The 11,723-nt window shown below is 41.9% G+C and overlaps 1 protein-coding gene across 2 annotated transcripts in view; it reads left to right on the top strand.

Annotated features, from left to right (window-relative positions):
• The first annotated feature begins 5,079 nt into the window (after window positions 1–5,079).
• The window catches only part of nsfl1c (NSFL1 (p97) cofactor (p47)), an 8,466-nt gene continuing 1,822 nt past the window's right edge, over window positions 5,080–11,723 (top strand). The window contains exons 1-8 of one of the 2 annotated variants that reach the window (XM_079238663.1): window positions 5,080–5,207; window positions 6,339–6,439; window positions 6,637–6,711; window positions 7,549–7,714; window positions 7,833–7,928; window positions 10,058–10,167; window positions 10,308–10,445; window positions 11,499–11,669. In XM_079238663.1, coding sequence (XP_079094789.1) covers window positions 5,106–5,207; window positions 6,339–6,439; window positions 6,637–6,711; window positions 7,549–7,714; window positions 7,833–7,928; window positions 10,058–10,167; window positions 10,308–10,445; window positions 11,499–11,669 — 959 coding nt within the window. In that variant the 5' untranslated portion in view covers window positions 5,080–5,105. Of the gene's footprint in view, window positions 5,208–6,338; window positions 6,440–6,633; window positions 6,712–7,548; window positions 7,715–7,832; window positions 7,929–10,057; window positions 10,168–10,307; window positions 10,446–11,498; window positions 11,670–11,723 lie in introns of both variants that reach the window. The other variant, XM_079238662.1, reaches the window with a different exon arrangement.

Raw genomic sequence — 11,723 nt, 5'->3', positions numbered from 1 at the left:
TCCACCCCCACACCTACATGCCCTAACACACTCCCCCTTACACACAACCCTACCCCCCACAAACTCATGCTCCACTACACTCCCCATAAACCCCCCACATATAAACCACCACACACTTCCTACACCCCACACACTCATGTACTATCACAGTCCCCTAAACCTCCACCCCAACACCCCTCACACACTCCCGCATACACACACCCCTCACCCCCTATACCTTCATGTACCGCTACAATCCTCTATATATAGGCTTCACTTTTAACCACCGGAGGTTGCAACTTAGTAATTGTCACAAGAAGGAGGCGATGAAACAAAGCAATGAGACAAACAGAAGGCCTTTTTTTATTGTCAAAATATTTTTGGGATGAAGGAGGGAACAATCATCAAAACATATCGCTTGTCCAGCATTGTCCTTTTGGAGCTGTTGGAGGAACTCAGAGTGGTTTTGGAGAGGAGTCACACATACCTGTAAATGACAGATATTGCGTGTCACAAGTTGGATCCCCCTGATGTGCTGTCCATGTCCTAAATGACATGTGTCGCCAAATGGTCAGGTTTCCATGCACTCTGTGGTCATTCACTTTTTTTTTAGTGTAATAGGACCAAATGATTGCTCATATGTGCAAATTATCTCAGGTCAGTGCATGATGCTTTTATTTTTAAAACAAACAAAAAAAAAAATTCTGTTCTCCCAATTGCAAACTGGTGAGTTTTGAGAAGGCTGGCATTAACTTTTTCATAAATTTACTCCCATATACAGTTTCTTTGTGTGGAAGTCATATTCCTTGTCAAACTCTCCATGCTGCAAACAACAAAACATGCAAAACCCTAATTTAAATAAAGAGTTTCAAACACGCTTTTAGGCAGTCACTCTTAATAACCCGCACACTGTAGTTTAACCCCACATGCAAAATTCTAAATAGCACACACAAATGAATTCTCACAGACCTGGATCTAAGTAGATCAGGCTCTTCATGTTTTATTTTTTAAAAGTTATGGCAGGTAATCACAAAAATGTTTAGATTTTTACATCGGGATCATCTGGTAGAGTGAAAGAGAACATTGGACATAAAAACATAGATCTTGAGTGAATGTAGGTAGATCCTACTGTAATGTAGCTTTGAACGCTGTAATAATTTATTTGATTGCTGCCTTGGAGCACTGGTGAAATATCAAACCAGTTTTTAAGATGAAGTTTAAAGTTTTACATATTATGTGCACTTGCATTTGGTCACGGGTATTATGCTCATTCAGTCTTTGCTTTTTTTTTGGTGTTGGAGGAAATTCACCTGGATTTCTGTGACAGGTGACTCAAAAAATCCACCTAAGGGAAATACCACTGTAATATTGTCAGTGAACTTGTGCTTTTCAATAGACTTAACCATCGTCCGAGATGACATTAATACTTACAGAATGAGAATTGTAGCGTGGGAGTCCTGCCGCTTCTTATTACAGCATAACAAAAGGATGTAAAAGGTTGTTAGCTAGAAGATAGTACTAGGTGTTAATGATAGATAACACAATTTCTTCAGAAAATGTTTATGCTTTCATTTGAACTTTTTTTCTTTTGGCCTCACAAATTTTGCTAATTAAATACAGACTAGAGGTGGTAACATGCGCATGTGTGTGTGTATGTACAATTATCTTTTCTTAACTTAGCTTAGCTTAGCTTAGCAAGGCAACTTTATTTGTATAGCACCTTTCATGTACAAGACAATTCTAAGTGCTTTACATAAAAGCATCACAGAAAAAAAGCATAAAAGAAAATACAAATAGCAAAATCACAATAAAATTGTAAATTATATTAAAATAATTAAAAGCAGAATTAATTAGAAGTTACTGTGCAGATGTCATGCATAGACGGCGGCACATTGGGAAAAGAAATGTTTTTAACCTGGATTTAAAGGTTTTTAGTCACACATGCAGTCCTTCTTGGAAAATACAAGAACAGGCAAAGAGGTAGAGCTATGAAAGGGGCTGTGAGCGTGTCGTGGATGATTGATGTCAATCGAAGTTTGACCTACCTGTAGCTAAGAGCTAACCAAGCTAAGCTAGAGCTAACAGAAGCTAATCAGATAACAGGGGTAGGCAGGCTAAAACTAAATCAAGCTGTGAAGTGGCGGGTTGTGCTACAGTCTGCATTCTTGCAGCGGGATATCTGGTACCTGTCAGTCAATAGGACACGCCCTTAATTATGCTGAACTTACACATTAAATTACTTCTAAACAGAGGAGTTATTAAAACTTCACTCTCCCCACAGTTGTCTAGAATGTAAACCTAACTTATAAGACTTAAAATGCTTTTCGTACCAAGCTGTTAACATGTTTATGTCTGCTGTGAAGTTGGTCTTTTTAACATGGGAGTCTATGGGGATTTGCTCTGTTTTAGAGCCCCTAGTGGATGAGGGGGGGGGGACTGCAATTTTGGCACATTACCAGAGGCTTTCACTTTTAACTTTTCACTTGGTGTCAATCACATTTTATGTTCTTGGGCCAGCAGGTTGCTTTGTACAAGGGGTGGCTTGACACTCAACCTATTTTAATTGGCCAGTTATTGCTGACGTGAGTAGGCCAATGTTGAGTTGAGGCATATATCTAATACAACAGACCTAACAGATATCTTACTGATGATCCCTAATTATGGCTGGTTTTTACTTATCTTTCACTTTTTACTTAGAGAGTTCTAGCTGAAAGACACACTGAGGCAGATAAACTACTAAAACCACAACTGTAAACGTTCACAGCAGAGCTAAAACAATTCAGAATAAAACAACTTATTACAGTGAAAGCTGCAGGAGATGAGTGTCTGGTCCATCTCCTGAATCACGGATGACCTTACAGTTCGACCGTATGGCAGTGTGTCAGATGTGTTTGAAAGCTTCCTGACATACTGCATTTTAGCACAGTACTCCAGCAACAGTATGTCTGACGGAAAAGCCCTGCAGACCATAGTCAGATGAGCTGAAAGGGTCATATTAGTTTCCCCCCCTCTTTCCTCCCAAGCACTTTCCCAAAGCTGGGAGCAGGGCACCAAACATCGTCAGAGACTCCTCACATCCTCTCAAACTATTTGAACTGCTGCCATCTGGCAAACGCTTCCAGTTTGATTGAAAAAGTGTGAATAGTTTATTTGCTTTTGATTTGATCTTTAATAGATCCTGGAGAATGTCCTCTCATCTTGTCTGCAAGACTGTTGTATGTACAGCTAAACAAAAATAGGTTTGATTTGATTTGATCTGATTTGATTTGATTTGATTTGATTTAGTACTTTAATAAGCCAACTGAAAACAGTTCAGTGTCCAAACAGCATGTTTTCTCCTTGACAGGCACGTTTCTTGGGGTTGACCCATCTCTAATTGAAAAGTAGGATAACACTCCCACCTTACGACCTCCCACTCCTCTTCTGATCTCTAACTGCTGATACAGCCATAAAGCCGGGTATACCCAGTGTGTGTCTGATGTGTTGTTGTTCAGCCAGGACTTTGTGGGACTAGATTCACTGTACACCCAGTAGTTCCTCACAAGTGCATCCAGTTAATCATCCTTGTTTGATATCAAGTTGACATTTCCCATTAGAACACAGGTGTCTCCAGTTCTTATTGTTAGCTTTTATCTTAGCACCGACTCTGCATTCGCAGTGCGGCCTCCTTAGCTGAACTGGAATTGAATGTTTTAGACCATGTCTTGTCCTCAACAGATCCAGTAGTTTCTCCCCAGTGTACGCTGCTCTATCAGAGGTAGTACACAGAAGGGAAAAAGCAAAATGAAATAAATAAAAACACACACGTTATTTAGACCCCACCCCCACCCCCCACCCTGGGGGATGTCAACTTATCACGTGAACTGTGATTGCTGTTTTTATTCTCTGTACTAATAATACATTTATTACAGAGTCCGATAACTAAACAACACCTAATTTTAATTGTTTCTTTCCAAATTTCTTCCAAATACTCATGTTTAATATTTTTTAACACATTGGGTTGTTTTCATCGTCTTTTTCCCTCTCTTGCTCTGAATCTGAAGGTTGTTGCCTCATCGCTAAGGCCCTGAAGCATCAAAAATTGCAAAGGGAATACAGTATCTGAAAAGTGCCACTTGATCATTCTCTGTGTAAATTAGTATAGTCTGTTTTTATCTTTGTGTGCATCTGCTAAGAAGTGTCATCCTGCATGTGGTGAGGTCACAACATGATTTTTACACTTTACTTCAGATTAATTAGACTTGAAGTTGAACAGGAAGAGGGATCAAAACCACACAAACACCTTATCAGGAGTGCACAGATATCTTCCATGGGAATATTATCACGATGTGTTTATTCTACAGGCAGGTGTTTCCTGGAGTAGTTTTGGTAGAAAGGAGTTTCACATTTTAATAAGGCTATCTGGTTCATTTGTATAATTGCATTACTGGAGATGAGAGCTAAAATATGTCACAGTGGACTTGTACTTTTTCATTCATGTCGACCATTCAAAAGCACTTTACACTCCATGACACAAATAAACCATTCACGCATACCATCAATAGTCACATCATTCACATCAAATTTAGTATATGAGAGATTAAGATCTGTTCCCTACATTTAACTCTCACTGAGATTATGTAGAATTAGATTAAATCAGATAATCACTTGGGATTAAGTGAGAAACATGTAAAGGCAAATAACACATAAATGATAATATACCTATAAGATGCGTGTATATTTAGAAAAGATAACTAAGCTGTTTAATGGTATATTATTTGTGCCGACTGTCGGAAGAGCTTGTAAATATGGGCACACAACACGAATTCTTTGCGCTTAAACCCTCATTGGGCCCCGCTTTGTTTGACATGTGCTTTTACCGCCCCCTGGTGGTGAGTGTAATGTTAACACTGTAACGTTAACAGCAGTGCAACAGTCAGAATAGTCTGACAGAAATTAGCTGAGCAGACTTTTCTCTTTAAATACAGGGGCTATAAAAACAGTGAATTAGTGAAGTTATTTTATTTTATCATATTTGAGTGAGACTGTTTGGCTAGGGTTGATGCGCTGAAACAAGATAGGAACCATCAAACTGTTGCTTGTTTCCTCGGGTGGAAACGGACGGATCATTGAAGGAGCATCTCAAAATGGCGAGTCAAGAGGAGTCTGTCAGGGAGTTCGTTGCTGTAACTGATGTGGACGAAGAGAGGGCCCGGTTTTTCCTGGAATCAGCCGGTTGGAACCTGCAGGTGCGGCTTTTCAGAGGTTTTTTGTTGAGTTGTCGCGGACTGTAAGGCGATCATTTTAATGCAAGCTGCGGTTATATGCCATGTCTTCTAAGAATAGCTTCCCGGCTAACGTTAGCCGGTGTTGCCGGCAATTTGTGCAAGTCACTGTTTGACAATGGCCCGGTCTGGTTCTGATGTCTGTAGGCAAGCCTGAAGCACAGAAATAACCACAACAACACGAATAGATCTTATCTTGTGAAAAAGCGAAATGTCTGTTAAGTTGTTGTGAATATTGATCTCATTACCCATGCTAACTAGCTTTAGCCTCTCATCAATCTAGATTAGTGCAGCTGACGCAGTAGATCAGCAAAACTTTATTAAAGCTAATATAGCATCAGTAACGTTGGTCCTGTTTGATTTTAAAGACTGGTATACAGTCAGGGACTGAAGATGATCATGGAATTTTATCCATAAAATCGGGATTAAGTAGTTAAAATGAAAATGAAAGCTCCATATGATTCCCTGCTGATGTACTGATACCAGGGCCGGATTAAAAGTGCACAGGTCCCTGGGCCCAGAGTGTTCCAGGGGCCCCCTTCCACACCGCACCATTGTGAAAAATGTGAATGATACACTGAAACAGCATTTCTAACATCTCTCTGTCAATGGTGCCGATAGCAATACACTAGACACTAGAGCTGAGAGCTGAGACAAAATGCTTTTGTCTCGATTCAATTCCGATTTTTTTTTGGGTGCCGATTCGATTTTAAATTGCTATTCTCACAGGTCTTTGATATTGCTGATTTTTGTAGATTACGAACAAAAAAAAAAAAGTTGTACAAAACTCCCTTTGTTCGGCATTTTTCTTGATTTCAATCAGGAAAGAAAAACACAGTAGCCAGACCATCATTCTGTCTGTGCCCATAATGCCCGTTGGATAATCCGACCATGACTGATTCTGCTGAAAAGCTGAATAAGTCAACTTTGTAAATGTGGTATTCCTCGTATGTTGAAGCATCTCAGCTTGAAATGTGAATAAATGAGAATGTAGTTGCCTAGTCATGGTAAAATGTTTGCTCAAACAGCTATAAATAATGTAAACCTGTCATGTGCCAGGTTGTTTTATTAATATCTTTTCTTTCTTCTTTCCAGCTTGCACTTGCCAGTTTCTTTGAGGATGGAGCTGATGATGACATAGTGACTCTTCCCCAACCTGAGGGGGGTTCCTCAGTGTCTCGGTCAGCAGGGCCCAGGTAGGGTTTCCAGCCTGTTGCACTTGTAAAACATCACATTTTGTTATCATCAGTGCTGTTTGGTTGATCAGTGTAAAGCTCAGTGGCATAGTGCAGCAGATGTAATACTTGTTCTGTGCAGACTTGAGTCATTTCTTTATTGCTGATATGATTTTGTGTCGCATAAGAACTAAAATCATTCCTTTTATTGACAGTAGTCAGCCCAGAGTAACCTCCTTCAGGGATTTGATGCATGAGGCTGAGGATGAGAGTGATGAAGAGGAAGGTCAAAGGTAAGTTTTTTTTTTTAAACTGATGTGAGTATTAGATGAAAACATACAAATGTTTCTCCTCTATTTTCATTGACATGTAATTCTTAGCATTTGGGTTAGATTGATTATATTAGACACATATTGATAAAATAAAGAGACACATTCTGTCCATGGATTTTTATGCTGTATTTTACTGTAAAGGGTTGTGACTTAAATACAAGTTGAGTTGTGGTCCAGACTGGGCGTCCTTTTACGGCCTGAATGATGGAGAGTCACGATTTCTTTCCAGAATGCACCAAACAATTTTTGGTCTCATTCACTGGTTGCTTTTCTGCTGCATAAACAGATTCTGCTGCTGTTGCAGTGCAGTGGACCGGTGGAGCTGCATACACCTCTGTCAGCTGTTTTTGCTATTTAACTTGTTCTTCTCACTTGAGGGACTCGTGGTATGACAAAGCCCAGAACGGGCAACGTCAAAGAGAAGCGATCGCCACCACCAGTGTTTTGTTTTCTGTTTGAGTTGGGAGTCACCGCCAGCTCAGTTTTTGGTTTTGGTTCTTTGATCTGGGGAGCAACCCAGATCCTTCAGCCCATTGCTCGGTTGGTTTGGGACTGCTCCCCTCATTTGTGCATTTCAGCTGGGGCTCCCTACAATTTTACTTTCTTTTGTTTAAATAAACTTTTGAATCTTTGCTGGTTTGGCGGTCGTCTCACACACATTATGGTTCCTCTTTTTTTTTTCCCTTATTGTGGTCAGGGACTAAAACTGGTGGGTTTGGGAACAACTGATGTCCTTTAAGTGCATGCCCAACAACCTGAATATTTAATATTTAAGCATTTTCATTCACATCCTGTCAGGTTTTTCGCGGGCGGATCAGAACGCAGTGGACAACAGATTGTCGGGCCTCCGAAGAAAAAGAGTCCCAATGAAGTGGTTGAGGATCTGTTTAAAGGAGCCAGGGAACATGGAGCTGTGCCTTTGGACAAGGCTGGGAAAGGACCAGGAGAACCCAGCAGAGCAAAGGTAAAATTAAGTTTAAGATCTTTTTGCAAGTCTTTAATCAATTAATTAATTTGATTTTTGTTATTCTGTTTCATCTTGAATCGTTTTCTTCTTGATCTACTTGTCCTTTATATTCCAGGCATTTGTGGGGGGAGGTTACCGGCTAGGGGCAGCTCCTGAGGAGGAGTCGGCATATGTGGCTGGAGAGAGACATGCCTCCAACAGTCAGCAGGATGTGAGTCCAAATCCTGCTTTCTTTTTTATTGATATTATAGTCCATAATTTATTCCCTGTCTTTCTGGCCGAGCAAACTTCATCTGGTGAAACCAGGTGCTGCTTGACGTGTGGCGTTTTCTTCTGTGATGACACATTAACAGATTAGTTTCTGTTCTGTAAGCTGAACTGATGCCCCGTAAAACAAACTTTGTTGAATATTTGATGGTCTGCACCACTAACTGTACAGTTTCAGTGTAATTTTCTCTACAACACTTCTAGACAGTATTGTTTGTAAAAGAACGTTTTTGGCATGTTAATCATAACGGTGTGTTCAGACCAAACGCGTTTTGAGCATCAAGAGCGGCAGGTTTCAATGTAAAGTCTATGGGGAGGCGCGGCAAGGGGGCGTCAAGCTTTCTCGCGTCGCTTTTTGAGCGCTGTGGGCGTTGGCGTTCCACGCAGAACGCGCTGAAAATTTAAGACGTTTTTTAAGCTCGACGCACGGTCCGCACATCAAAAGCCAGAGATGGACAAAGCTGAACTTTTGCCGCTCGACGCGGGGCGTCAACCAATCAGAGCGATCAGCTCGCAGCTCCTGGAGGATTTCTGTGGTGAACCCAGACACGGGGCTGAGATGCGATTACCCCGTGCAATATTTAGGATAACTATTCCTTGCTAAAAAGCTGAATGTTACTGATTTGGCAACGTAGCAGGATACGTTGCCTAGCAACGCTTTGTTTGGGGGCGGCGGCGGCTCTCTGCTAAGTGCGGCTCTTGTTGCATTAACACAGACTATTACTGTCCTACGACAACCTCCTCTAGCTTTATTTATTAAATAAAACCATGTCATCTCTCTACTGAATCCGCCATCATTCAAACTGACCGGAAGGAAAGCGCCGCCTCCCTCCTCTCTTTTCCACTGCGTTTGCCGCTCGCTCCAGACACACAGCGGCAGGAGCGTTGGGGGCGTTTTGGGGCGTCGGACACAAAAGTGGCAGTTTAGTGACCAGCGTCGGGCGTTTTCAACGCTCAAAACGCGTTTGGTCTGAACATGAACATGCTGAGATCTAAGGAACCTTTTTATTTAAAACAAAAAAGCCCTAAATGTCAGTGATGCAGTGTGAATTAGTGCCAGCTCTTTCAGATTGGGGGTCGGGATAGTATATTGGTTACAGAAGTCAGTTTGAGTCCTCAGGGTGCCAACAGAGGTAGGTCCTTTAGCTGTGGACCCTCCCAGCCAACGAGACTTTGATCACATACATGGACCCATGGGCACGCGCACAGATATGCTCAGTTCTGCCAGTCTGATAACGTGTTGCGTTCCAGCAGGAACAGACTCTGTATATTTTCCTGTTCCTGTCTATACAGCTTTGTGCTCAATCAGACGCATTAATGACCCGTCACAAGTTGAGCTGGACCTGGGAGAATGTGTGGTTGTGATGTGAGATCTGGCTTCAGTTTAGATCTGTACCATAGATGGAAACAGTGCAGCAGAGATGTTGATGACTTGTGGTAAACATTAAGTAAATCTATCATCAAACTATGGCATGTCAGTTTATTGGCGGGATGGAGGGAAAACTGTAAAGCCTGGTTATTATCTGTCATTCATACCATATTTTTCTGACACGGCCCTGTGATGGACAGGTGACCTGTCCAGGCTGTACTCTGACTCTCGCCTAATGATTGCTGGGATAGACTCCAGCTTCCCCGAACCCCTTAATGGTACGAAGTGGTTAAGAAAATGAGTTTCCGCTTCCCTGGTCCACTTCCATGGACAATCCGGTTCTGTTGCAACTCAAGTGAAGCTTCAAAGTCCAAATATTGATCTTTCTTTTAACATTTTCTGCCAGGACTGGCCTCAAAAAACAAGTATGAGTTTGTTTTGGCTGCTGCCGTTGAAAGTCTGCCTCCAGTGTAAACAATGAGTAGCTGCTTAAGGAAGGAGGGGCTACCCACTGCAGTGCCTGTTTAAAATGGTTAGAGGTGGCCAGTCTGGTCCCAAGAACTGGCAGATGCAAAAGTGGCTTCAAAGTAGTGCTACCTGTGTGGATAAATATCTAGCTAAATACTACATTTTAGTATCGATTAGTATCTTGGATATGATTTTTATTGAACAATCCTAAATCCTGACGTGTCTGTTTGTTTCAGGTTCATGTGGTCCTTAAGCTGTGGAAAACGGGTTTCAGTTTGGATAACGGTGAACTCAGAAACTACAACGATCCTGGAAATGCCAGCTTTCTGGATGCAATCCGAAGAGGGTGAGAACAGCTGGACTCATTCCAAGCTGCACGAGTTGTCTCAATGAGTGCACACAGTACAAATAAGCGTACAAAAACTGTATTCAGGGGTTTTTGGATACGACTGAGCCCCTCTCATCTATTTGTTGTCATCCCCACAGAGAGATTCCTCTTGAATTGAGGCAGCGGTCTCGCGGAGGCCAAGTCAACCTGGACATGGAGGACCACAGGGATGATGACTTTGTGAAGCCTAAACTGGCTTTCAAAGCCTTTGAAGGTGAAGGGCAGAAGTTAGGGAGGTAAGCTGTTTTTTCATGTCTGATCAGCTGAGAAAATCCCAGTATAGTTCTTAAACAGAACAGGAAACCAGACTGACCAGCCATGGTTTGACATTAACACCGCAATTACCAGGATTTTCAGATTCTCCTACAGAGTCAAAAGAGCTATGGATGGATGTATGGATGGATGAGCTACTTTCAAGAAGTGAAACCAGAAAGTTTATACTCATGTGTGTATACTGAAATGTAATCAAACAAATATCGGGTTTTCTCTGATTTTATTTTTATCTCACTCACCTGAACTTGGGACGAAGAAAACATTCTTACATCATAAATGAGGAAGATAAGGTGATTTTCCCTTCATTCTTTTTTTTTTTTTTTTTTTTTTTATCAGCATAACCGGCGGTCCACAGGCGAGATGATTCTCATTCCATAATCAGTGTTTTGTGCCGGGTCACATCAGAAAAGGCAGTGACCATAACTTTCCTCCTGGACTTCTGATTTTTAAAATTTCAACTATGAGGCTTCACTAAGGCAGTGTGTGTGTGTGCGTGCGTGCGTGCGTGCGTGCGTGCGTGGCTCAGCTCAGCTCAGCTCAGCTCAGCTCCTGTTTGCCTGGTTCATGTAGCAAGAGTTGCTTATTCTCTTGCAGAGACACGCCCTAATTCAGATGTTTCTGATTCTTCTCGGTCACATTGCACTTAGAGGATAAAGTAAGGTGGTTGTGCTTTTGCAGCTAAATGAAGCTTTACCCAGTGGCGTTACAACTGATCTGAAAGTCAGACGCTGCATGGGATGGTTGTTCTGGGGAGCTCATCCCAGCTACAAGCACATTGCATAATTTCTTTGTGTGATGAATTTACATCCCGGGTAGATGTGTTAAAAACCCCCCGGAGACTACAACCCAAGGAAAATATTTATAATGCTGGATATTCTCGTGTTCATCACACCTAGTGTTGGCTTCAACTTTGTCTTTGTTCATTCTTGCTAAAAGCTTTTAACTTGTCATGTGTACGAGTGTAAATTTGTCTCCCGAGCTTCAAATTATATGTCATCCTCTCCTCCATCCTGCAGCGCCACTCCCGAGCTGATTTCAGCTCCACCAACTTCCCAGCAGGACCAGGCTGCCAATGAGGCCCAAGCCAGTGCCTCTGTGACCCTCAACCCCTCTCAACCCACGACTAACATTCAGATTCGCCTGGCTGACGGCGGCCGGCTGGTGCAAAAGTTCAACCACACCCACAGGTGATTTCTACCCTCCTCTCTGTTTGACGTACATATGCTAAGCTGCAGTGGTCT

This window comes from Telmatherina bonti (genome assembly GCF_933228915.1).
Source record: "Telmatherina bonti genome assembly, chromosome: 4".
Classification (NCBI taxonomy): Eukaryota; Metazoa; Chordata; class Actinopteri; order Atheriniformes; family Telmatherinidae; genus Telmatherina; species Telmatherina bonti.
Note: the sequence above shows the minus strand (reverse complement) of the source record. Positions and strands in the feature narration are given on the sequence as shown.